The 27,682-nt window shown below is 38.1% G+C and overlaps 4 protein-coding genes across 4 annotated transcripts; 2 read left to right on the top strand and 2 right to left on the bottom strand.

The window, feature by feature from the left end:
• The first annotated feature begins 12 nt into the window (after nt 1-12).
• LOC121956256 (ras-related C3 botulinum toxin substrate 1-like) lies at nt 13-9,612 on the top strand. Its single transcript, XM_042504386.1, has 6 exons — nt 13-334; nt 3,749-3,820; nt 4,377-4,494; nt 4,769-4,831; nt 6,630-6,789; nt 7,899-9,612. The coding sequence occupies exons 1-6, from the start codon at nt 300-302 to the stop codon at nt 8,027-8,029; spliced, it is 579 nt and encodes a 192-aa protein (XP_042360320.1). The 5' UTR covers nt 13-299; the 3' UTR covers nt 8,030-9,612.
• Nucleotides 9,613-9,908: 296 nt separating this feature from the next.
• On the bottom strand, nt 9,909-14,380 carry LOC121956255 (serine/threonine-protein kinase 19-like). Its single transcript, XM_042504385.1, has 7 exons — nt 14,252-14,380; nt 13,294-13,389; nt 11,750-11,892; nt 11,423-11,658; nt 11,182-11,279; nt 10,902-11,049; nt 9,909-10,200 (listed from the first exon to the last, which is right to left on the bottom strand). Exons 2-7 carry the CDS (start codon nt 13,385-13,387, stop codon nt 10,155-10,157), a joined length of 765 nt encoding a protein of 254 aa, XP_042360319.1. The 5' UTR covers nt 13,388-13,389; nt 14,252-14,380; the 3' UTR covers nt 9,909-10,154.
• A 61-nt stretch (nt 14,381-14,441) lies between these two features.
• dxo (decapping exoribonuclease) lies at nt 14,442-21,276 on the top strand. The gene is made up of 7 exons (XM_042504383.1): nt 14,442-14,677; nt 16,055-16,503; nt 16,653-16,879; nt 17,760-17,979; nt 18,102-18,237; nt 18,394-18,488; nt 18,578-21,276. Exons 2-7 carry the CDS (start codon nt 16,061-16,063, stop codon nt 18,711-18,713), a joined length of 1,257 nt encoding a protein of 418 aa, XP_042360317.1. The 5' UTR covers nt 14,442-14,677; nt 16,055-16,060; the 3' UTR covers nt 18,714-21,276.
• A 1,351-nt stretch (nt 21,277-22,627) lies between these two features.
• Nucleotides 22,628-27,413, bottom strand: LOC121956254 (peroxisomal membrane protein PMP34). The gene is made up of 9 exons (XM_042504384.1): nt 27,079-27,413; nt 26,862-26,922; nt 25,691-25,757; nt 25,263-25,417; nt 24,363-24,479; nt 24,126-24,271; nt 23,643-23,738; nt 23,254-23,336; nt 22,628-23,155 (listed from the first exon to the last, which is right to left on the bottom strand). Exons 1-9 carry the CDS (start codon nt 27,151-27,153, stop codon nt 23,011-23,013), a joined length of 945 nt encoding a protein of 314 aa, XP_042360318.1. The 5' UTR covers nt 27,154-27,413; the 3' UTR covers nt 22,628-23,010.
• Nucleotides 27,414-27,682: the final 269 nt, after the last annotated feature.

Raw genomic sequence — 27,682 nt, 5'->3', positions numbered from 1 at the left:
GTTTTTTCTCCTCAGGGGTGGTGGCCGCTGTTTTGCTTCATAGCTTCCCGATCAGCCCACGAAAGCATGGGAATGTTGCGAGGGGATTTCTGAGTAAACTTGTGTTAAAGTGCCTAATAAGTTACCGCAAGTTCCCCCACGAAGCTGTTCCACATCCCAGGAGCTCCGCCGCACCACCGAAGGCCGTTAGCGACCCGCTTTTGGGACATTTTACCGGCGATCAACTCCGGACAAAGGAAAAGAGACTTGTGAGCTAACGTTAGCTCGGGCTAACTTAGCATTCCTCTAGCTGCGGCGCAATGCAGGCCATAAAGTGTGTCGTTGTCGGAGACGGGTGAGTTAACCGAGCCGACTAATAATTAATGCTTTCCACTTAACATTTAACCGAAATAACAAAGTGTAACGTTAGCTAAAAGTCGTCAGACTAGCTAACGTTAAAACCGCTCTGATTTTTTTAATCAGCGGGTGAAGTTAGCTAACAAGCCGCAACTTTAACTACCTGTTTACGCTACGCTGGGTTTATAAAGTTTGTTTTTTGATCATGCTTGTAATCGCCGTTAATTATATGCAGTAGTATTGATAAAGCATTGCAAAAATAGCTTAACGTTGGGCTAATCTTTGACTTAGTGTTTTCCTCACTCTTGGGTGAGTCAGACATCACAGGGCAGTCCACCCATTCCTCCTAACCGGAGTTTGAGCAACATTTCCTTGTCAACTGAGAAATCTGAAGAGTTAAGCTCATTGTTTGTCCCTTGGTTTGAGTTGCTGTGTAATGCACTGTTATGATAAACACGTTTCCGGTGTCTTAAAAGTGCATTTTGCACGTTTTTTTGGTTGTCTGCTACAGCTACAGATTTGTAAATGATTGCAGAATAAACTGTGACTGACATTTATATGTGTAACAATATGTGGGAGGTAAACATAGCCTACTCATTACTCCTTGGTCAGGGTGTGGTGGATACCACAGCAGCAGAGTCATTGATGGGCCCATGACTGCGTCTAATTTGTTATTTTCGATTTTGACGATGGGGAAGCTTTGGTAGAAAAGGTTCATGGTACAACACCTTAGTTTCACATTTGGCAAATACACTTCCTCTAGAAATCTTGCATGCATACCTTGAAAATCCAGTTTCCAATCGTATAAGCAGGGTTTCAGCAGAGTCTTAAAAGACATTGCATTTATTAATCTAAAAAATAAGGCTTTAATTGGTGTTAAATTGACTTAAATTCATCTTTTAATAGATTTAAAAATGCTCAGGCATAGGAAGTAGGATTTTCTTTTTTTCTGACATTGCACTGTAAGATCTCAGAATAATTACTCATTTAATTTTTTTTTTCTTCGTTTAATAATTTAAGAAATGACTTTTCTTAAACTCGTTATGATGGGAATCTCACACGCAGATTGAGAAACACAAAATCGCCCGAGAACAAAATGGCCATAAATGCCAAATATTTCCCACTTTTGTAGGTAAAGCAAATAGATCATTTTATGATACTATAATATGTTTTTTGTCTCCCACTCCAAGATGCTCTAAAAAGGCTTATCGCTCCTAAAAGGTTTTTTTTTTCCACCGGACAAAAAGATGCTTTTTTTATGTTACAAGAAACATTTGTTGAAATTAAATTGTTCTTTTTCAGTTTTGGGCGATAAAAAAATTGGGGTTTCACTTAATACAGAGTGGCATTAAAAAAGTCGCGCAAAGACTTAAATCTACCTTTCCTTGGAGGCAAAAGTAGAATATAAATAGAAAGTTAATAGAAAGTAGAAAGTTAAAAGTGATTTTAAAAGCAAAAGCACCAAAAGCTCAGCAGCTCCAGCTTCCCAGATGTGAGTATTTGTTGGTAGGTTTATTTATCTACGTAACAGTAAGAAAATACAAAATGTATACAATCAAATTACTTCCAGCTGGAGAATAAAGAATCATGAATAGCTTGTTCAAATTCCTCCCCTGTGTAAATAACAAAAACACTGGCATTACTCATCAAAATAAAATAAGCAACAAACAGTCATGTACCACATAGCACAAAAATATTTACATATACAAAAAACAAACAGTATTAAAAGAAGAAGAAATAGCAACAACAGAAAAATAAACCTAAAAGAGTATATGGATAACTGCTGGAGTAAACGTGCCAAAAAAATCAAGATGAAATGAAAAATAAAATATATTTTAATGTCTCTAAAAGCTGAAAAGTAAGACTTTGATTTTGGTTACATTTTTAATAAATTCCATAACAGTGGAGCTCTACATCTTTTTTCTTTTTTTTCAAATTTATGACAGAAGGAAAAAAATTAAAAAAAATTTTTTTGCCTGTTTGAATGCAAGTGAATGTCAGAACAAGATCAAATAAAAAAAAGAAATGTATCTAGCAGATCTTGCCTGCAATTAATGTATCAAAATGTAAACAAGCATGTTTGAAAAACATTTATTTATAGACGGCATTGAATATTTTCTAAACAGACGTGCCGATGGATTTTGTTTGTTAGAATATGAAAAATTAAAATCTTCTTTTGGATTAAAAATTGTTTTTTTAGTGTTTTTCATGTTAATAAACTGAATAGGCTAACTCTGCGTTTCAGACCGTAGGCTGGAAAAACAAGGAATATGAGTGTATATGTGAAACATACGATGGACATATTTCACTACTCTCTGACATTTTGTTGTCAAATGATTGGCATATTATTTGATTATAGAGATGCGGCATTATACCATGAAACCATAAACGATGGTATGAAAACTGATGGTTATCAGACTGTGTACCTTTGCTTATCTGCTGGGTTTGGGAATTACCAGCAGCCTCACAATACTTAACATCTTTTACAATATGTTGCAGGGCTTTTTTTTACAACTGCAAATTATATCTGCTAATGAAAAGTTTGTCAGCACCTTTTTTATTTAAAATATAACGTTTTCAGTCTCCTCATTTCTCGTGGGCTGAAAAGGCAATTGGTTTTAATTGTTCTGGTAGGCTACCAATACATCATTTGTATTTACGATATAAATAATTTATATCCTTAAAAAATGATACCTGGCATCCGTGTATGATACAATATTGCCATGCAAATTTATCACAGTAGAGTGTTGTATTGATTTTTTTTTGTAGCATAAACCCATTATCTATGGGGGTTTTTTTTTTATGCAACTGCGCAGAGAGTCTCACCTGCTAATGCATCTCATCTCTTTCAGTTGTAATAAATGTATTAAATTGTCACATTTGCTGAAACTGACATTATATTGTGCAAGAAGTACATAGATAGTCTGCACGGTTTAGCTGTAAAATGAGAAAATTTGTGACCCGGCTGCCATGTTTTATGACTACGATTTAAACTTGAAACATTTTTATAAATTTAAGTATGTGTGAATAATAATTTTGAGAATAACTGGAATTAAGGTGCGATTCTTTGTCCAGTTGCATTTTTTTTCAATACCATAGATGCAGAAATGTACATGGTATGATGACTTTTCATACAACATTGTACCTTGAAACCGATATATCTCTGCAACTCTGGTTGTAAATGGCCAATAATAATAGGAATAATATTGGTAATACTGTAAATACTCTAAAATGGTTATCATATTGTGAAATTCTCATTGTTGCAACCCTAATTAATAGTGATGATAATCACTAGTTGCAACCCTGCTGCTGTCCAGTCGTACAAAAAAAGACGTTTTGTTGTTTTTATTTGGAGGGGGGGCTGGAATCATAAATACAAAATGAATATTTTGCCTCTTCTTCTCCCCTCCAGAGCTGTGGGTAAGACCTGCCTGCTCATCAGCTACACCACCAATGCCTTTCCTGGAGAGTACATCCCCACAGTGTGAGTATCTGAGGCTGCAGACGTTATTTATTTATTCATGTTAGACGAGAAGTCGATGAACACCAGCTGTCAATCATGTCTCCACACCCTGTGTTTCCTGTACAGTCACTGCACCATTGAGTTGGAGTCTTTAGTTTATTGTTATTTTTAGATTAAACTGTGTTAGCTTGCAGGACTGCAACTAAGCGTAAAAAACAATTACGCGAAAATGGTGTGGCGGGAAGTTATGAGGAAAACCTGCGCTGCATCTGATTCCAGACCAGCTGTGGACACAGCGGCGTGCTGCTTTACTATCAGTGCGGCATGGACTGACTCTGCAGCAGGCAGTTGATAAACAAGATTTCAGTTCTGCAGAGCCAAATAATAAGCAATGAGTCATTTTCAAGAGGGAGATGAAGGAGCAAAAGAGAACAATGGATCGACCAGGAGCCTGTTTTCCATTTTAACGCTTCAGTTTTGTTGTTATTTCCTGCCACACTTTGTGGCAGTATAAATATTTTATCAGTCTATATGATTGATGGGTTCATAATCACTCTTGCATCGTTCCCTCTGTCAGGTTCGACAACTACTCGGCCAATGTTATGGTGGACGGGAAGCCGGTGAACCTGGGCCTTTGGGATACAGCAGGACAAGAAGATTATGACAGACTCCGCCCACTTTCATACCCACAGACGGTACAAAAAAATACAATACTGTATTATATTTCACTTAATGTGATTATTTTTTACGCGTGGTGTTTGCTTTGAAGTATATTTTGATGACGTTGGCGCCCTTACGTAATCCATTTGGAAAGTTTGGGAGCCTTGAATGAATAAGGAAGTCAGAGGGAAAGAAAAACACCACACCTTTTTCTGCGCCGTGAACACAGGAGGGGTTTGTGTTCCTACTGTTCTTAACAGGAAATGATTGTTATGGGCTCTGATGGCGTTGTTTTCTTTGTCTCTCCAGGATGTGTTTCTCATCTGCTTTTCGCTCGTGAGTCCGGCCTCGTTTGAAAACGTCCGTGCCAAGGTGAGTTGATGCAGGCACAGGGGCCGGTTTTGATACGCCGCCATTTTTTCCACCAGGGACGACTCAGATTTGTACAGATTCATTTTTACCCGTATCTTTAAGCTCAGTAGTCATTATATACTTAACAGCCTCGTTGTTAAAATTTTGAAAAAAATAAATAATAATGATAATAAAATGACACATGTAGGATAACCAATCTGGGGGGATTTCTGGAATTATATTACACTGTCGGAAACCCCTGAAATATGACTTTTGCTTTGTCTTCCTCTGCCTTTGTTTTTTTTAATATATCTATTTTTAATTCAAATTATTAATTTATTTCTGGGGGGGATTTTGACCTTTGTTGTGCCCTCTTTTGTACGGATCTCCTTTAGCCATTTTATTTGTTGTAAACGGAGTATCCGATCGAGTACGTTAACCTGTCACTTACCGACCATTTAAAATCAATAAAAATTTGAATTATAAAACATAAAGTGACATATAATAAGCACAGACTGACATGTTTACTTACTAGTTAAATCATTTTGCCCTGTTTGCTTAAATTGATTTAAAACAGGGCTTTTAACTTGAAGTTGACCATACTTAAAGTACATGATATTCACAGCAAAATGTTAATTTATTATTTTCATACCTGACTCTTGACTGAATTAATACAGTCAGTATTTTGGCTCTTTAGGTTGCGCCACATAAACAAAAACAGCTCTGTCATTCGTTTAAATGGAGTCAGCGGCTCCGTTCAACGGGGCTACCAACGCAAAAATGTTGAATCAAGCTCAGCTTTTGGCTCACTAGCTGTAAAAATCATCTTGTATCTGTTTCTTAAAATTGAGTATCAGGGTTGTGTTTCATTATCTCACTGGTATCTAAAACAACACGTACCCACTAATGCAGCCCCCCTTTGCTGTTTTAATGCAGGGCTGTTTTCGGTCTGACTGCAGGCTCATCCGTCACTGCAACAGAGACAGCTTTGTGAATATGTGATCTTTCTGAAAGAGATGCTGACTGCAAATCAAGTGTACGCTGGCTGAGCTGCGTCTGTCCGTTAGTCAAGAAAATGTAGCCTCCAGCACAGTATTAATACGAGATCTCAGCCAGATTGAGCGGACCAATTATTTCACCAGTTTCAGTCCTTTTTCTCTGAGTTATATTATGCATGTTTTTTTTTTTTTGTCTTGAGTTATGGCAGCAGTAAGAAACACACTCTTAACCCATTAGAGACTGTTTGGTGCATTTTTCATTCTTCATGTTTTGATAGTTGTGTCTGTGTCCATGCATATGTCATAAATGTAGTTCAGATTGTGTATTTTAGTGTAATCAGTGAATTTCCAGCTCAGCTCCTACAATAAGTTTAAAATACACAGTGGAAACTAAATAGTTACGTTCAGACTGTTAAGGTCAAAAAATGCCCCATTCAAACTGACATTTTTGATCCCACAGCCATCAAAGCATAAAAACATGCATTGTATTATTTCTAGGTGTCATTCTGGGCTTTTGACTTGGAATTTGTCATTTTTACCATTTTCCACCTGATGAGGTCATTTTGACCATATTTGGCATATGGAGAAAATACATTTGTTTCCACTAGGTGCACTGCTAATCATTGACACATCCCAGACTATCAGCAATTTTAAAAAAAATTATTTTGGCTTTTTTTTTTTCATCTAAAACATAATGACATGACAAAAACCTGGCGTTTAAAGTGTTAACTGTATTAATGTGCATTGCTTATTAATAGTTTAGAGTAGACACATTTGTGAAGTTATACCTCCGACTTCTCAATGTCCTGCTCTCTGTGCAGTGGTACCCTGAGGTGAGACACCATTGTCCCAGCACTCCCATCATCCTGGTGGGTACCAAGTTGGATCTGAGAGATGACAAGGACACCACGGAGAAGCTGAAGGAGAAGAAACTCTCTCCAATTACATATCCACAAGGACTTGCAATGGCCAAAGAGATTGGTAAGAGGAGTTTTCACTATTTTTTTTTTTTTGGTGAAAATTATTGAATGAATACGACGGAGGATTAGGGCCACATTAAGGGAAAAAAATTTAATTATTTACGAGATTAAAGTCATTAGTTACGAGAAAAAACTCATTATTAACGAGAAAAAGTCATTATTAATGAGAAAAAAGTCATTATTTACGAGATTAAACTCATTATCAACGAGAAAAAAGTCATTATTAACGAGAAAAAACTCATTATTAACGAGAAAAAAAGTCATTATTAATGAGAAAAAAGAAAAAACTCATTATTAACGAGAAAAAAAGTCATTATTAACGAGAAAAAAAGTCATTATTAATGAGAAAAAAAAGTCATTATTTACGAGATAAATTAAACTCATTATTAACGAGAAAAAAAGTCATTATTTATGAGAATAAAGTCATAATATTCAAACCTGCTGCTTTTGGAGACCATTGTCAAAATGAGGGCTACGGAGGATTTGTTTCTTGAGACACAACGAAACCCCTCTGAATAGCCCGTATATGCATCTAACGATAACCCTGCAGTTGACCAGTTCAGCCATTTCCCCCTCCAGAAAAGCAGCAACATCCTCCAAATCCGACTGGTTCTTTCGCCGGAAAAGATGCAATTTCTTGCATATTCTTTTTAAAGTCCTGATACTTATGATAATGTGATGCTGATGTGCCAAAAGATTAAGTATCTCCTTGTTTGTGAAACCTATCCTAAAATACAACTAAACCAAATCCTCCGTAGCCCTCATGTTAACAAGTGTCTCCAAAAGCAGCAGGTTTGAATATTATGACTTTATTCTCATAAATAATGACTTTTTTTCTCGTTAATAATGAGATTAATCTCGTAAATAATGACTTTTTTCTCATTAATAATGACTTTTTTTTTAATAATGACTTTTTTCTCGTTAATAATGAGTTTAATCTTGTAACTAATGACTTTTTTCTCATTAATAATGACTTTTTTTCTCGTTAATAATGAGTTTTTTCTCGTAACTAATGACTTTAATCTCATAAATAATTTATTTTTTTTCCTTAATGTGGCCCTAATCCTCCGTCGTAAATGAAAACCAATATTTGATGAATGTTTTCGTCAGGTTCCGTCAAGTACCTGGAGTGCTCAGCCCTGACTCAACGTGGCCTTAAAACTGTGTTTGACGAGGCCATCCGGGCCGTCCTCTGCCCTCAACCCGTCAAGAAGAAGGGGAAGAAGTGCTCTCTCCTCTAAGACTTCCTCCACTGGAACGGTTACAGGGGAACATGGCCGCTAGTGGTGAGGGGTGGCTAAAAGACACAGGAGAAACACACCAGTATACACACAAAAACAATGTACTTCAGATTCTTTCCTTCCATAAGTGTAGCTACAGCAGTTCTACCAACCGTTTCCGTGAAAAATTTGACATACGGTCAGATTTACGAGAAAGGGTTGGAAGATTATAGACCCTAGTTCTTTCCCGACAAACGTATACTGTATAGATAAGACTATGAAATTCTTGAGGCCTTCTAAAATGGATCGGATGTTTTGTTTCCAAAAAAAAAAAAAAAAAAGGACCGTGGAATGTTTTCACTTTGTTCTTCCACTGGTTGTCGATCTTTCTTTTTTTGTTTACAGTCTTGTTTGTTTGTTTTGAGTGAAAGAAATATTGCCAAATACATTCTGCAGACGTGCTGTATTTTACAAGCAAACCTTTGTTCTGTCGTCTCAAACCTTTTAAACCTTCGAAATACAGCTGCTGTTGTGCGCCGCTGTTCGTTCGGCTCCGTGATCGATGGCATTTCACTCATTTTCACTCAGCGAGGGCCTTCGCGTGTCATCGCATTGTCAACAAGGAACTTGAAGTAAACATCTGTGAAGTTCTTTTTGCCTCAGATTACCGTTCGTGCGCCATGAAATCTCTTTACCAGTTAGTTTTCAGTCTTAGCACATGAATCATGTTAATTCGCTCCCGTGGATTAAATGACGCCTGAAACATACTGAAAATTCAGACTGGGAACAGACACCACCTGTGCTATTAAACCCCGGCAAATCTAAATGATCCAGTATTTTAATGTGTGTGGCTCCAATCGGACCGGTGGAGTTTATGGTATTTTTCCTTTTTTTTTTTTTTTTCCTCTGCGCAATATTTCCCTAGTGTCTCTCAACTGTGTAGCTGCCCAGGAGTGCAACGCTGAAAACTTTATTAGATATTGGATTAGAACGGTTTAGGTGTTTTGGTGGCGGGGAACAAGAGCACCTTTAATGCTCTGTGGGCATTTATCCGAAACCTTTTGTGCAGCACATTTGATTCTTAATAGCATCACTACTGGCTAAGCAATGTCACTAAGACGAGCATTTATGCCTGCTAATAACAGTAACAAAGCTACTGTCGGTTATGGTGTAGTATACAGTGTACTCATCTTTTTGTTATAATCATGTGATTTGACTTTTTTTGTATCTTTCTTCACAGAAGTTACACTTCACTCACTGTATTGTTAAACTAACACTATGAATATCCTTTTGTTTATTACCTCTACAGTTAACGCTACCTTAATCTCCCTACAAGCCTAGCTTTTTGTAATTAATGCTGATAGCATGTATGTGCAACATATACTGAAAACTAAGATTAGAATCGCAACAGTTATATTTTTTGCCTATTTACAAAATGTATTTGAACTACTAGATCAGGGGTTAAGTACATGTTGCTCATCTGTATTGTATTCAGACATCAAGCTGTGCTTTAATTCAAGCCAATGTTGTGACTCTTTAGTTTTATGGATAAAAGCTATTGTCACTTTTTTTGAAAAAGCCAATAAATTCAAGTAAAACAGACACTATTCTGCCCCTTTGTTTTACAGTGAAGCCCGGAAGTAAGTTTAGGAACATATATTCTACTAACCAAAACTGAAGGAATGTTTTATTCTGCCCAAACGTTTATTATAAAATGTTAATTATCTATCAAATGTTGAGAAAAACAACTCTTTTTAGATGGTGAGGTGAGCATTGCAGACTTCAACCGGCGAAAAGACGTCTCGATGCAAAGCCAAAGTTGAAAAGTCAGACTGAGAGGACAGTTACATCAATGTGCATTCAAGGTGTGCGCATAATGACTCATATGATGGGGAAAAAACCATTTCAAAGCATTTTTATTACAAGATAAATCAAATCTTGACAAGGTCATGTCAACATAATTGACAATTCATAAACCCACAAGGTTTTTTATAATGCATTTGGCACAGAATCAATTTCTGAAATCTTAAATTAATTCACTTACAGTCCTCAGACAATCACTTTTAACAAGCTTTGTAAATCTTCTCATCTTCAGTCACTCGTTGGCTTCGACTAGACATCGATGTCTCAGTCCTGTCGCTGTGGTTCAGGACTCAACGAATCGCAACAATGTCCCTGACGTTGTAGGTATGCTGTGAAGAGAACAAGGACTTTATTCAGTAAATTACAATGTAACGAACAGCGCAGGATTTTCCAACAGCCTGAGACAAGTTATAAGTCAGTTTGGTCAGTCATACAGGGTTTCTACAGCTTAAGGCAAATAATATTTAAGACTTTTTAGGACTTTTTTAATGCCACTCGGAATAAAAATTTAAATCTTACAATAAACAAAACTGAATAAAAAATATGTACTGCTATCAATTATGCAACAGAGTTAAGGAGAATTTTGCCCCAAAAATGTATTTTAACATTTAACTTGACTTTTAGTGACGTTATCGCCTGAAGCATTCAGTTATTACTTTTTTTTTTTAACAGTAGTCAATTATTTGGAAATATCACAATACAACATCAGAAAAAAAATATTCATAAAATTCAACTCAAACAAAAAAAAAGTGCGTTGAGCTAAAACGTCAAGAAAATCGTAGCTGCGTTTTCAAAGTCATTTTCTGATTATCGGGATAGCTTTTGAAGGTTTTAACAACCGCAAGCATAGACACTTCAGAGTCTCGCCTCAGGGCTTTTTAAGCGAGTGACCAAACCCTCAATTACTGAAATGAAAGAGCAACTGCATGAAGTCCTTTTCATTTGACGGGTAAACTCTGACCTACTGCAAAACCTCAAATAAAAAATTGACACTTCAAAAATCAGCAACCCGTATACAAGCAAATGTTACCTGTCTACCAGCTCTGCACCAACAATGTCATGGATGTGGTATTTGATGTGGAATTTCACGAGTGCAGTCGTCCGCCGCTCCTCTAGCTCTGTTTTTAAGACCTCACTATATTTGGACTTCTTCACCATGCCGAGCACCGCTTTACGACCTAACAGGAGAAGTGGTACGAAGGTTAGAAAACAAACAGTCCTCCGTTTAGCAAGGTGCTGTCAAAAATTTTGCCAAATGACAAATTTACTTGAGAAGCAAAGTACTGTTGAGACGTTGTCGTAACACCCACCTTGTATAAAGTACTTGGTGAATTTGCCAGAGTTGGGAATGGAAAGCCACCAGCTGCCTGCGTCCCTCACAGTCAGGACCCCAGACTTAACCAGCTGCCTACAGGGTGAGAAAAAGTATGTGCTGATCTTTGAAAATGTATTTTCACACACCGTAAAAGTAAAAAAAAAAAAAAAGCTTCAAACGCACGAGAAGATTAAATTTGAAAGCATAAAAAAACAGGATAGATCTGTCTTTCATACGTTATCTCAGAGTCTGTGAAGAGGAACTCCCGGAGCATCTTGTCTTTGCTGAAGCTCAGCTCTGTGCAAGGAGACAACAGTTTCTCCAAGAACTTTTCCACCGTCGCTCGCGTCGCTCTGCCGTCCTCTCCTGCCAGCACTTTGGCCTTGTAATCTGCAGCAAAAACCAGCCCGAAGGCTTCCGCATCGAAGCCGAGCTGGAACATCAGCAGTTCTCCTCGTTCCCGCAGTTTATTCTGTGGACCACGAGAAGAGCAGTGGGTTGTAATTTCTAGTTCAGCTAGAAAGACATATGGACTTTATGACAACATGAGAGCTGTCTCTTACAAGCTCCTTGTCCACTAAAGTCTTGTCCCTGTGTACGCTGTAGAGTTGGTGCTTCAGAACAATTTGAGGCAGAGTGTCGTTGAAGAGCTTCCTGGGGAACAGGGTCATGAGATACTCCAAGGTGGATCTGATGTCGGTTGGTCCTGTGAGGTGAAGCAATAAATAGAAAGTGAATTTTACATGCAACCATGAGATTTAAATAAAACTGGAATGAACTGTTGACGCATGGCAGTTTCCACGGGATCCTGGACAGTTTTCTGAAGATCTGGAATCGAAGATGTTCTTTTGCAGTTTTTATCAATATTCAGGGATGCCAAATTATTAAATAACTTTGCCCATCTGGCAAAAAACGTTCTTCTATGAAAGCGTATAAAAGATGAAACTGTGCTGCTATTTTGTAACTACTTGTCTCTACGTATTTCTGTGCATGTATCCATGTTTGTTTGTCTCACTCTCAATAGCATGCAGCCAATCACTCTCAAAAAGACCTGTGCACACTCACACACATGCACACTCACACACATATGCATTCACACACACATATGCACTCACACGCATGCACACTCACACACATACGCACTCACACACATGCACACTCACACACATATGCACTCACATGCATGTACACTCACACACATACGCACTCACACACATGCACTCACGCATGCACACTCACACACATATGCACTCACACACATGCACACTCACACACATATGCACTCACACACATATGCACTCACACACATGCACTCACACACATATGCACTCACACACATATGCACACTGACACACATGCTTACATCTATAATCATACATGTTACACACATTTTCTCCCTTAAATGACTTTTAATTATTGTTATTTTGGCTGTCATGAATACCTTATTATTTTTTCATCACTTATGTTCTCAATCTGTGTGCTAACTTTTGTGTTTTTTCTTACAACACTGAAATTTTAGCCCTGTTTTTAGGGCCATTCATTTTTTTTCTGTCTCTCCCTGAACTGTTTACTCTAATTTTGTTATTTTGTGTGTTTTAAACTGAAAAAAATATATCATATACTATACATAGCCTCCTCATGCTCGCTGTCTGTCCTCGTCAGTCTGGCTGTCTAAGTATTTATGTGTGTACGTAGTCTTAGTACATATTATCTGCACTGCATGGAGTCAATTTGTTTTATTGCTGACTGTGCAAATTCCTGAAGTCTTCCTGTACATAACTGTGTCCTGTTTGCTAATGCTTATGTCTTGTGCATATCTGTTTCTTGCCTGCTAATATTTATATCTTGTTGTGTCTGTTGGCTCTCTGCTTATGTCCTGACGTATACAACAGCCTTCTTCATGTGCTTTTAACATGCAAACCATTTAGCATATTTTTACAGTCATTTTTTTCATTCACGCTTTTAATTGTGTGCATGCTTTTTGTTTTGGTTGCTATCTTAACACCTGGCCTAGGGGCAACAGTTTAAAATTTGTCTTTGGTGAAACATTTACAACAATATTTATTAATGTGCACAGTCCCTGAAAGAAAAAAAAAATCATGTCTACCATCTCCATCACTGACTGCTCCAAACTTGTGGATGTCATTTCTTCTTTTCTTCACCTTGAAAGTGTCTGAGATCAGAGCCCGTTTTCTGTTCATACCTGGAAGGGAAAAAAGTGATAGACATTCATGACTTGCAGAATAAACCTGTTTACCCAGACAGCTGCTTTTCTCATGCTGACACAACTGAAACCCCCTGCGAGATTTTTATCTGAGCTTTCAGAGAGATTATATCTTCTACCTTGCAGAAATTTGCTGAATGAAACTGTTAACGTGATTGTAGAAGCCAGAAAGTTCTCCTTTTGTGAGAAACCAGCGTTTTCTGATTGGGAGTGTCAGTCAAATTTGGCTGGATGGGTTAATATAACTGGTGTGTCGACATGTGTTTCCTCATTGAACTGTGTTTCCCACTTGCAAGTGCCTCCCTCGATGGTTAAGATGAGGGTCTGTTTGTTATTTATGAGGAGGTAAAGAGTGGTTTTTAAATTATGGTATTATTTTGTATTTATTTTAAATAACCCCTGAGACCCAAATCCTGCTACCGGGTTTAAAAAGGCATGTTGTTTTAACAGATCTGCAAAATCACACCAGTTATCACAGCCAGGAGATGTAAAAACAGAAAACAAAGTAATAATACTTATAATATTTTTAGAGGGGTTAGGTCAGGTTTAGGAAAGGGTAACGCATATCGACGGGAACAGTCTTCAACACAACACCGGTATCAACGTAACGTTAGCTCCCCTTTTTTTCAGCTAGTTTGGGGTTTTTTTGATACAAATTTTAAGGCTCTGAGAGAAAAATATAAAGATATATCCCCTTGCACATTCTGACGGGACACACACACATACCGGTTCAAACAACTTGGTGTTTTCTTTCTTGCTAGCTAGCGTATGCGGCTAGCTGACCCGGTTTTTTTGTGTACACTGAACATAAAGGCCAGTTAAAACTAGCTGAAACGCTTACCTGATCGTTACCAAAAGCAGCAATAATACTATTCACATCGCTTTGGTCCCGCTAACACCACACAAGTGTTCACAGATTTTAACTTATGCTTTAAAAGGACAGCTATAAAAAGCCTTCGTCTCAGGCGGAAGTGACGTGACGGCTGACACCACGCGGATTGGAGGAGAAACTACATACGGAAGTACTTTGGTGTTAGCTTAGTGTGCTAGTTAGCTACCCAACTAGCGGGACAAAAACACTATGCTCCTTTTGGTTTTTTTTCCCTTTTTGTGTTGATAAGAAATATTCAGTAAAATACTATTATCGGGTTTACTCAGAGTCATGTTTATAACCGACTGACTGGGCATTGGAAGGAATTTAACGTTAGCATTACGTTAAGTTAGCTTAGCGTTAAGTTAGCTTGTTTTGTTGTGTGTGCTGACTAAGGTACGTTGACGTAGGTTTTCATCAATTTACCGCTAATGCAGTTTTAGTATTCATGGGATCTTTTTTTTTACAGTGGCGAAGTAACATTTCCAAAACGTTACAGAAACAGTATTTCTGGAAACCTTTATTAATCAAATATGTATCAGGCATGCACATAAGCACACGTCTGTTTACACATTGCAGATACACACAACCAACACCACACATGCTGTACAATACAAACATCTGCATCTTTACATCTGCATTTACACACACACTCACGCACACACACAGCAGACAGCTACTGACACATTATTTTTGTGATGTGCTCATTTTTGCATTTAATGTTAAATAAGATAAACTGCTGATCTCATGCATGAGTACATAGATGCATAATGGAAAAGAAAAGTAATCTTACAAACTAGTATAACGTGAGCATCTATTGTGTTCAGTGTTAAGGGAAAAAAGTACTACAAATAAATAATCATGCACTTGTCACAGATTAAAACATGTTAATATTCATAATAATAAACTTTATTTATATAGCACCTTTCAAAACAGTGCTTTCCAAAAGAAAAACCAACAACACATTTCCAAACATACAGAAAATGAAATGAACTAAGAGCCAAACACTAGGCACATAGTTTAACAGGGTAAAATAAATTAAGTTCTGAAACATAAGTAAAATCACTGAGAAGCAACTCTAAAAAAAAGTGGGTTTTTAAAAGCGATTTTAAAGACAAGACAGAGTTTGCAGTCCTGATCTCCTCATGCAGGTCATTCCAAAGTATGGGAGCTCTAGGATGTGAATCTGGTCCTTGGAACGACGAGTGATACTTTTGAGGATCTCAGGGCGAACGTAGAAGGAACGTAGGGCAAAAAGAGATTAGATGAGAAACTTGGAGCGAGGCCTCGAAGGGCTGTGTAAGTGATCAATAATACCTGATAATCTATTTTAAAAGCAACAGGTAGCCAGTGTGAGGAAGCCAGGATTGGTAAATGTGTTCATGTTTCCTAGTCCGAGTCCTGGCAGCAGAATTTTGTATGAGCTGAAGGTGGGAGAGAGTTTTTTTTTCTGATGCCAGAGAGAAAGGAATTATAGTAGTCTTAAATGAGTAGTTATGAACACATAGATACGTTCCCAGATATTTTTGTGGTAAGAAATGGTCTAATCTTTGAAATGTTTCTGAGATGATGAAAGTAAGATTAAACCATTGATTTGACATGTTTGTCTAAGCTGAGGTTTTGACAGGAAGTGACAACAAGATTGTCTTTTTAGTGACAACACAAGTGATGAGAACATGTTGGAGCTTTTCTTGCAGGAGAGCAAAGACAGTCGAGAGGATACGAATTATCATCAGTGTCATCAGTTTGTTTCATTGCTCTTTCCTCCACTAGGTAGCAATGGACCGGCACAGACACCAACACCGCCAGTCAGCACACAAAAGAGAGAGAGATGGCAATGGAAAACAACACTGTGAGAATAAATACTACAGACCAAACACCCACCAGTATCAGTCTGTGCCAACTGCTGTGCAAAACCCACTCAGCTCTCGGTGTTTGAGCACCAGAAGGGAGCTGTATGAAAGAGACTTTCCAGTGTACAAACAGCCTGTCGAAGTCGGATGTTTTTCCCTGGACTCTGAGCGCAGATTCTTCAATGACAGACGGCAAATGAGATACTATGTGGAACCTGACAGAAATCCTGATTTTGACCTGAAGGATGGATACAAGGACCGCTATATAAAGAGAGATGAATGTGTGAAGGAAAAGCTGGACCACATCCTACGCTGGATCTTGGCCAACAGATCGAAGCTCAACTCAAAGGTCACCACGGCCTCATCATGGTAAGAGTTAGAATTTGTTTTTACCCTTTTATCCTCTTATTTAGGGTAACAGCTCTAAGTCAGATGGATACTCACTAGGGATCCATCCACCTCTAAACCTGACGTTCCCGTTAGATGCATACACTTTATTCAACCTCTGCTCTGTCCAGTCCTCTAGATGTCGACTTTGTGACATGGCGTGGCCATCTAACCAAGCTGTTGACCACTCCATACGAGACACGGGAGGGCTGGTTGCTGGCGGTTACCAAGTTCAGGGGCACGATTTACATCAGTGAAGTGGAAACAGAAGCTGCTCGCAGGGATCAAGAGAATCGCACCGAGAGACATGAAGAGATGATGTACTGGGGATACAAGTTTGAGCAATACACATGTGCAGGTAGGGAGGTTTATACGAAAGAGTATTAAAGTCACTGCTTTTTTTTAAATTTACTGACTATAGATCATATTAACCACCTCACATCAACTCAGCTATGATGTTTCCCTCGTGTCACCATATAAAAATTTGGTTTTATATTTAGTCACATCCATTGAAGCCCATTTCTGTTAGGAAGGAACACAACAGGTGAATAATTCTTAATGGTATTTCAACATTTTAAGACACAGAATCATCACTTTACTATCTTGATTATGAGACAGCAAGTCAAAAAAATTTGGCTTTTGAGGTTTTTATTCAGGATTATTTTATAATTTGAAAGTTAAAACTTTAAGATTTTTACTTGTCATGTCAGAGTTGTGACTTTGTATCCCAAATTTCATCTAAGTCATTTTTGACTTAGAAATTATAATAAAAATGTAATGATTTTAAATAAAAGGAAAAGCTCAGATTTTTTCAAGTGGGGTTGTATGAGGTCAGTGTATTACCTACAGTACATGATGGTCGGCTTATCCGCAGTTTGGAGCAGCAGGCTGGAGTACTGACATGGAAGCTACGCAATTTACTGCCTTGGATGGGGGCAACGCCAAATGTAATTTTGCCACTAAAAAAAGGCCCAACCAAATAAATGAATATCCATTTAAGTGCACATTATATTTAGAATATTTTCACAAAAAACTCTTTACACTTGTCTTACTTCCTTACAGTGAGTATTTTAATTTGTAACTTTTCATCTGTTTTTCTTTTCTTGGCAGAAATGAGCCTCCATACCAGTCTGTCTCAATTTATTGCATTTGACACACAAATGCAAAACATATCAAAGTTCTTACAGTGATGAGCACTTGTTTAAATGTTAACACTTCATTTCTCTCCATCCCTTTAGACAGCGTCGACACTCGACCTGACACAGGTGGCGTAGTTAACACTAACGAGGCCTTTTGCACTGTTGTGCAAACGCGGCTCACAGATCACAGACTCCTGTTCTCCGGTGAGGTGGACTGCCGGGACAAGGATCCCAACGCTCCCGCTCCTCCCGCGTGCTACGTCGAGCTCAAGACCTCTGCAGAGATCTGCACCCCCAAACAGCGCAGCACCTTCCACAGGTAGATGATGAAAATCACAAGACATCATGTCATTAACCTTTTCCCGTCAAGCTCTTTGTCTGATGTTCGATTTTACCAACTCTGAGCTGTTTTTAAGTTTCCGTCGTTGGTGTGTTCCTCAGGTTCAAACTGCTGAAGTGGTGGGCCCAGTCTTTTCTCCCAGGAGTACCCCGTGTTGTGGCAGGTTTTCGGGATCATGAAGGAGTGGTTCACACCGTGGACACTTTTCCCATCTCAAAGATCTCACATCTGATCAAGGTACAGTAAAGTTGTTTGAAGGGATAAACTGCTGGTAATCAAAAACTTATTGAAACATTGATGAATATTTTAATATTTAAATATTTTTTTGGGAATTAGTAATTAAAAGCTTAAAATATTTGCACTTTTTCAACCTTCTGTATTTATTCTTGACAGAATGAGCACAACTGCTGGAGGCCGACAGTGTGTATGAACTTCTGCTGTGAGTTTCTGTCTTTTGTGAAGCGCACCGCGACTGAAGACAATCCAAGGTGAGTTGCACTGACAGATTATGTTTTTAACCTTTTTTGTCTAATTTTAGGCAAATATATTTAATAAATTGCTGTTGTTTCCCTCCCAGTGTGGTGTACCTGTTCTCCTGGGAGCCGCACAGAGACGTGACGTACTCCGTCCACAGGGACTCCCAGTATTCCTTCCTGCGACACTGGTATGTAGAGGAGATGACCAGTGCTCAGGTATCACACAGTCAGTCCTAATTTACAACCAAGAAATGCTCAACTTGGGCTGTTACTTGAGAACTCCAATGGAGGATTATTTACCAAAATATGTTGGCATTTTATATGTTTACAGTTTTTACAGTCTCAACTGTTTTTGTGTCACTCATCACCGCCACATGATCCTCTGATATTTGTTCATTTATTTAAGCAAAATGAGTTGCACCATGGTCTTTTCATCTTGCATGTGATGAATTTACATAAAACAGCAGTTAAACACTGATGTCAGTATTTTTTTCTCAAATTTTATTATGTTATAATAATAATAATTTAAACCCCAAACAGTGGTGTGTTAATTGAAACAAATTAGAAAGCCACATGTTTAAAAACGTTTTGATGTGAATAAATGAAGATGACTTCAAGTAAGTATTGTGTCCACAGAAAAGTAACTTTTTTTGTAAACTGTTGAGTTCAGAACATTAGCAGTAGTCATTTAATTATGTCCTTAATAACAATTCATCTAAAAGGAATGCACATAATAAATAATTATTACATTACAGCAATGTTTTTTCTTATAAAACAAGCTTTCATTATGGAAAAAACAGAACAATAATGAATATACACGCCATAGTCCATTAACTATTGTGTCATTGTCTTTGTTATTGTTTTAGTGACACATTCACCAGCTTTCAGCTCCTTAACTATTAAATAAGGCTTATTTTATCCTGAGTTAGTAAAAATTTCTCTGCTCAGAGCCGTGTTAACATTTATAATAATAAACTTTATGTATATAGCCTTTATTCTAGGCATGGGGGCATACAAACTAAACTAGAATAATAAAATCAATTGCTTTTCTGTCCACTAGAAACATTTTGCAGCAATAACAATGAAGTGAGATTACAGAAATTACAGAAAACTTGATCTGATTAGATAAAAAAGTTTTCGTTTGGGGATGTAATTTGTAGTTAAAAAAAGGTTATGAATTGCTATGATAAAAAAAAAAATCCTAATAATATTGTACCTACTTGACATTTATTGGCTCACTCTTTCCTGTCCTTCTTCCATAAGCACCTTTAGGTTCCCTCGATATTAAAAACCTACATTTGCCCACCGCTCAATAAAAACATTAAAGTAGAACTTTGATAAAAATTTAAAGACATTTAAACCATGAATTCATGCAGAAAAGGCACAAATTGGTGCATAAAGTATGACCAGAATGCAGGATTAAGTGTTTGATGCTCAAAATTTTCTGCCATCGTTTCATAAACGCCACCCCCCCCACAAAAAAAATATTGAAACGTAATTGAGGCCCTTGGCAGCAGGCAGATCATTCGCCCATACTCACATACATGGTGTACCTGAGAAGAGCAGGTGTGTGAGACGCCAAAAGGTCTGAAACATAATAGTGGAGGAGCTCATCTGATAAATAATGTCATTTCTAGTTTTGTTAAATTGACAGTAAACTTATGACATGCAACTTGGGTACACACTGATTAACACAACAAACAATTAAAAGGATCTTATAAATGTGAGGTTACAAAACAGCGCCTCTTGTAATGAGAAAACTCATGTTAACAGATTAAACGACCAGTTAAACACAAACCAAACAGATGAATCGACTTTGAAACTGGGTTTAAGGTGAAAGGCAGCAGAAACTCCCATTCAGTAAATCAGAAAAAAGAAAAAAGAGCAGCATGATAAACAAATACTGTAAATTTACTGCAAAACCCTAAATAAACAAAACTACTAACAGGACACTGAGACAAAAATGTTCATACTGACCGGTACAATCGTGAAGACAGGAGACACAGATATTGACATCAGCTCATAGTACAGTTTTTCAGATATAATTAATAGGCACTTAACACCTACCGCAGCGTTTGTACACATGTACTCTTAAATTGTAATAGATACCAATTCCCATTTATATTTAAGTCATTTTTACTTAATATATTACAATTGTTCAAATTAAAACCTATGAGCTGGAAAGAGTCTATAAATATGAATGGGAGCTCTTCTCCCTTTCACCGTTATTGTTACTACTGCTAATGTGTGTGTAATAATGCCATCTTAAATCAACACATTTTTAAAAAAAAAATCACATTAATCTGGCAAAAAATGAGATTTCTATCAAACTCTGTTAAGTGCACAGTTATAAGACAGTGTGTGAAAAATGGTCCGGTAGCTTAAATCAAGGCATGAATAAATAGGTAGCTCGTCTTATTGATATTATCATTTGCTATGCTAATGTTGAAGGAAAAGTTCCACAATTTGGGAAAAAAAGGGTGTTCGCTTTCTCGCTGAGATTTTGATATAAAGATACCACTAATGAGAGAAGTATGAATCTTCTTGTTTTGCTCTTTGCAAGAAAGCAAATAAGCATTTAATGTCATGTGATGTCAACTTTTCCCTCACAAATACTGTGATGTGTTTTAGTTTTTAAAATCTCAGCTGGTAAGATCACTAACAACCATCCATCAGAGATTCACCAGCAGAGAAAACCAAGATCAGTCTGCACCAATGTAACCAGTTAAAGACCCAGTGAAATGAAAAATACATTTCCCAAGTTTAAATCCTGTGTCCCCGCATTAATTGGTCATTTATCTCTTCTTATAGGACAAATATGTCAAGAAAAAAAGAATCAGTATACATGTTTTTACATAAAACACCCTGTCTTTTCTTTTTTTCTCTAATGCGGTTTTTAAATGTTAAGGACAAATGTTAAAAGTCCATCCAATCAGATGAGACTCTGGGCGACTAGCTAGCCACAGCGTTCACGTAAAACCGCACTTCACCATCGTTGTAGTAGCTAACAGAGGAACACCGAGAGAGAAAGACAGAGATGTGTGTTTGGATATCAGTCGGCAAAACTTTTGTTTTCGTGCACAAACAAAGTGGTGGAGGTCTAATTTATTCAGTCCCCCCTCGTCCTCCTCATCTAAACAGGTGAGGAAGGTGTGTGGAGCCAACAGTCCTCTGCAGCTCTGTATCACGCTCAACTCTAAGCCTGCCTTAGCTTGTCCAATTAAACGCGGAGGATTTAATTTAAATCCCTCTTGCAACTGTACACCAGTGTTGCAATACTCCAGATTGGTCTTGGTCTCAGACCACTTTTTGAAGGTCTCGGTCTTTCAAGGTCTTATCTCTGACTAGCACTTATTTTAAGACCTGTCAAAACCACAACTGCAGGACTAAACTGCCTGTGCAGGTGTTGAATAAAGACGGTTAAGTTGGTTTCAGCTCTTCAGTATTTGTATTTGTTTGCGAAAAAAAAAAATAGAAAATTTCTTTTGATTATTTTATCAAAAACTTTTTGGGAATTTTGATCTTTCAGATCAGTTTGACGAGTACCTATGGTGTGCATGTTTCAGGTAGGTTCGTCTTGACATCACTGCTGTACGCTGCTGAAACATTCGCCAAAAGCTAAAGATGTTCTCACTTGCATTTCACTGGCACTTTAAATGTTAAAGAGGTTATTATTAGTGTCAAACCTAACTCAGGTTTTGGTGTATTATTTGGGTAAGTGTGGGACAATCCCATCTCTTATTAAAACATTTAAGTCAGTGGTTCTCAACCTTTTTCGTGTGAAGGGCCCCTAAATTGGTACACATTAGGTCACTGACCCTCGATAAAAAGATTTTATCGCACTACCTGCATGAGCAGCGTGTGTGCATCACAAAACCTTTTGTACTTTTTATTCGGCGAACATGTTAAACAGGTTTAGAGCAGCGCTGCTCAAACGCGACTCGACTGCTGCTCAGCTGCGGATCTGTCCAATCTGTTTTTTCAGTGAAAATTGTATTTTGATGAACATCTTCACATCATACCACCTTTTAATTACTTTATCTGTCATAGACATAAAAAAATATAAATGTTCATGTTTAAACTCAACGTTTCTGCTTTCCATTACAAAATAAAAGCCCTTTGACAACATTTTTATTAATAGAATTCCGTCATTAGTTAACCCAAGGCTTTTATTGTGAAATATTTGCAGGACCATGTTAATGACAACCGGTTTCTTGCTTGGCTCCATAAATGAGTGAAATGCCAGCTTTTAATTGTGGCAATACAGCAGCAGGAAGCTCTGCAGCAGCAAAAACGCTGTCTGTGTTCACTTCAGTGAGGTAGTCGTCACGCGCTGCTCACGCAGGCAGTGTGTGCCGGGTGTTATTCACATTGGACTCACTTCTATTGGGAATTAATTACGAGAAAAATAACTAATCCCCGTTGGTTAAGAACCACTGGCTTATGTGACTGAAAGAATTCCTGGTGTCAACACATTATAACCTACTGACGACGAGTGTACTAATGCAGTACTGTATTCAAGTAGGTGTGTTCACTACTTGAGTTTCTTGTTCAGGCCCATGACTTTGAAGGTAGCAGCAGTGATCTTCTCGTACACAACGAACATGAGGGCAGCCGTCAGAACCGTCTGTAGCAGCTTGGCCTCCAGACCTTTGTACAAACCAAGAACCCCATGCCTCCTGTAATAACGGGAACAGATGTGTGTTAATGATGAGCTATTATAACGTCTTCACCAGTGTGTCCACTGTCTCAGCGAACGTGTCGAAGCTGCACTCACTTGATTCTGTCCATCAGCAGGGAGACAATGTTTGAGAGGCTTCCAATCAGTCCGCCCTTACCGTCACCTTTGTACTGGCCAAACTAATGAGAGGTTTGAGATTGAAGAGCTGTCATTGATCATGAGCTCTTACAGATATTCTGCAACACTAACATGCAATTTATAGTTATTACAAATGGCTTCATTAGGAGAAAATATATTGAACTTTTATGCAGATTTTCTATATTTCTACATGGGAAAGATTTTTTTATTAAGTCCAAACACACAGATAAGAATGTTTTTCCTTCTATTGCCATCAACAAATATTGTGACAATATGAATGTCATAACACAAAAACCAGAATATCAACAGGTGGAAAAGGGTGACGTTTTATGTAAGACAGTATTTACCCTCAGGATGGCCTGAACTGTCTGAAGCGGATATGTCGCTGTGGTGGCGATCGCCTTGGCAATGGCTCCAATGAGAAAGATCTCTGCTGAGGATATCTGTTGTGGGAGACAAAGAGTTAACCCACTCATACCTAGTGTTTAACTGACTGTTAGAGAAGAACATAACTATTTGATTGATGGATGTAAGCGACGGCAAAGTCGGTCTGTTAGTTGGCCCGTTTAGAAATTTATTTCAGACTGAAATCGTTACTACTGGATGAATTATTATTACATTTTGTAAAGAAAGTCACAGTAAATAAAAGTAAAAAAGTCTGCAAGTTTTAAACCGCAACTGTTTTTTACAAATAAAGTGAAAGACAATAATACAGCAGATTATTTATCCAATTAAGCAAGCAAATTGCAATTTAAGCATTCGAAGAGGCTGATAGATTAGCCTTAAGTCAGTATTATTCTTCTCGACATATCTTTCTCGTTTTCTCTCACCTTCTTCCCTCCCTTGCCTGCCCTCCTCTTCATGGCCTCATAAAACATGAACTGTACTGCCGGGTTGAGGACGAGGATGAGAGAGGGCAGAGTGCCGTTCCACAGAGTTCCCACACCCTCGTTGGCTATGATCTGTGAGAAAGCATCTGGGAGGAAAACACGGCAGGGTTTTAAAAACTGCGCAGTAACAAAAAAAAAAAGCATGTCTAAATGGTTAAATCATATAATATCACGCACCGAGGATGCCCTTGTACTGGGTCTGCTGGAGATCTTCGTTCCTGAACTTTGCTCCCTGCAGCTTCAGTCGAGTGTTGACCACCCACATGGGAGTGGTCGTGAGCACATTCACCACCCCTGCAGGAAGAATAGATCCTTAGCTTTCTCGAATCACTCTTCCACGTGGCGTTTTTGACCTTTAGTAGCTCTATAAAGCAGCGCAGTTATCAGTGGCAGTGATGATGGTTTCAGGAGGCATTAATGCGCTAACAAAAGCAGGGAGGAAGACTTTTAGCAAGGAAATGCATGAATGTAAACTAGAGCTGAAACAATTAGTCGATACCTTGATCAACGCTCAAAGAAATTCAACTTTTCCTTCAGTCTTAAAGTTGACTTATTCTCTTTTGTAAGGATTGCTGTTTTTCTGAGTTTCATATTCTTGTAAGCTGAATATTTTTGACTTTTTGGTCGCTTGTTTGACAAAACATTTGACAATTTGACCTTTTTAATTGCCAGATTAATCAAAAATGTGCAGAATGCGTTAACATAATACGTTAGCTCTTTTTAACATCTTTTCTTAGAAAAATTAAAATCAATCACATCTTTGTTTTCTTTGTGCATCAAGCACTTTGATTGGCTGTTCAGCACTAAAGGAAACAGCAACGTGGCCGCTCAAATAAGAAGTTATGCTCTCTGTTGCATCTGCGCATTTAAAAAACAGTAAAAACAGAATCAAAGGTTTCTAAAAATCAGATTTTTGCATTTGGAAAAGGGAAATGCTTTCAGCATGTTAACATGTAAACACAACTTGTTTCTTTGTAAGACATCTCAGAGGGCACCTTTAAATCGTTCCCGTAAACACCTTCAGTACTTAATGGTTTCCATCAGGTCGTGAACAATTATTAGTTTGACTGTGTTTACCTGATACGACCCCCATGAGCAGGTCTCTGCCGGGTTTAGACTTCCCTGGTCCAGATGCATTTAGCCTCTTCAGCGTGTTGAAGGTGTAGAAGTAGACAAAGTTGGAGCAGCAGAGGCTGGAGATGACTGGTAACCAACCTCTGTACAGAGACTGACTGGGAGAAGTGGTGGAGAGTCAGATTTAGAAAATCAACAAATACTCTGATAGAGAAGACGGAAACCAGAGAATAATTTGGCATTTTTGTTGCAGATTAATTTGCTGTCGGACAACGATTTGAGAAATTGACCGTTTCAGCTCTAGTTTACACAGCTGCAGTCACACCGCAACTGTGTTTCACTCAGTTCAAATCAAACCATTAAGCTTGTATTTAACAGCAAAACGAGCCATAACTTAGCAGAATTTTAAGATGGGAGAAAACTAAACTTACAGGCCTTCTTCCTTTGCTATCTCAGCCAGGATGACGGGAGTAGAGTTTGACTTTCTCTTCTCATCCACTGAAGAACAAACACAAAAGTGGGAAAGGTCAATCAGCATGTCCCCGGGACGAGGTGAATGTATTACAGCAACTCTGTCGAGATCTGTTTGCTGGTGTTTTCTGTGGTAACGAAGAAGCTTTCTAAAGTCTGAATAAATAACCCATGTGATGCCTTCAGCGTAAGTATGGGAACTGAGAAGCGTTTGTTGTGCAATCCATCAGACTTGTATGCCTCAGGGTTTTTCAGCTCTGGCATGTCTTGTTTTTTCAAAACAATTACGTTATACACATGCATGTACGCTGCTGAAACGTTACGGCAGAGAGGAAGAGTGTGTCTTTATTTCAACAATGCAGCTTGTAATGTCTCTAAAGATAACTTTAGGATTTAGTTTTTCAACTTTACAACAGAAACTCTGGGGAACGAACCAGGGAGACACACAAGGCATGACGGGGTGTGTGTCTAAAAAAGGTGTTAAGTAAGTTTTATTTATGTAGCATCTATTAGGCTTCATAATAAAAAAATAACTAGGACATATATAACAATATTAACATACATAAATGAAACCAAGCTGTTCTCTTAACCTTTTAATACCTGGAAATCACCTTAACATCAGTTTTCCCTTGCATTTCAACTACTGGAAGCTGAGAAAATCAGTTTCAATTAGCTGGGATGGATAAATAGATATTATGAAAAAAGTTAGAGAAAAATGTCCAGAAAAGTATATTTCTTGTTCTCTTAATTCTCTCTCTTTCTTAACGTCATTTTCTTTTCTTTTTCTTTTTTTACTTGAGTGTTGTTTTTTAACTTTTTTTTTTTCTCTCTTTATTTTTCAGTAATTTTTTTGAAACCTTTTACTTATTACTTACTGATTTTTGGGCCATTTCTTGTTAAATTACTTGTCACCCCACCACCCCATGTTTTTCAAAGAAATCAAACCATTTTACTCAGCTTTCAAAGGGTTAAAGTGTCTAGATTGTCGTTAGCTTGACTCGTGATAACCAAAAGCCATCTTGTTCTCGTGCACCAGTAAACAAAAGTAACACTCACAATAAACTCGTGCAACTCTACTGAGTTGCTGCTATCAGGTAACCTCTGTCCAACATGATAAGAGCTCAGACTCACCCTGCAGCCTGCTCTTGGCTGTGTCCAAAGGGAAGAAGACGGTCATCGCTGTCACACTCCCCTAAAAGACAAAAAAGACAAAACGCTCAGTCACTCCCTATTTTCTCTTTGCAGCATTGCTAACATAGAGCTAGTGAAATTTAAAATAAAATGGCTCGCCCACATTCTCCACATGACAGTATGACATCTCCATTTACTGCACGAACTCTCTGCTCACCATTGCACCTGCGACAGCATGAACCAGCGTCTCGTAAGACAGAAGGCCGACAGCCGAGCCCCCGTTGTCGGACATCTCTGCAGCCTCTCCCGGTCAGATCACCCAAACACCGGAGCGTACCCGCGGAGCGATCCGGAGAGAGGAGCCTGGTGGTCGGTCCGGTTTTCCTGCCTGCGGAGCTCTTTGCGTAATTACAGAAGCGTTCACAGCTCAGACTTCATGGTGTTTTCAAGACGAAATGCGGTAAGAAAGAGGGAGTAATGTAGAAAGAAAAGTGTCGCGCAATGTTTCCTCCCAGTCTCCATTCATTGGCTGAACCGGGCAGGAACCGGGTTGACAACTTCTTCTTCTTCTTTTTCACTATCTTCTTCTTTTTCTTCTGTTGCTGTTTAACAAGCCGAAAAGACGCATTACAGCCACCTATAGACGTGGAGGGTGAAGCAGTGGCAGATTTTTATTTTGAAATGTATGGTTATTGATTGAATTTTGTGAAAAACCTCATTATCATGCTAGGTTAGTTTCCATATACACAAATCTAAATTGTTCAAATCAGCTCTCTTTTTAAACGGATTTTGATAGATTATTAAATGCAATCTCTTGACCA

This window comes from Plectropomus leopardus, chromosome 17, assembly GCF_008729295.1.
Source record: "Plectropomus leopardus isolate mb chromosome 17, YSFRI_Pleo_2.0, whole genome shotgun sequence".
Classification (NCBI taxonomy): domain Eukaryota; kingdom Metazoa; phylum Chordata; class Actinopteri; order Perciformes; family Serranidae; genus Plectropomus; species Plectropomus leopardus.
The sequence above is the reverse complement of the archived record's forward strand: the minus strand, read 5'-3'. Positions and strand labels throughout refer to the sequence as shown.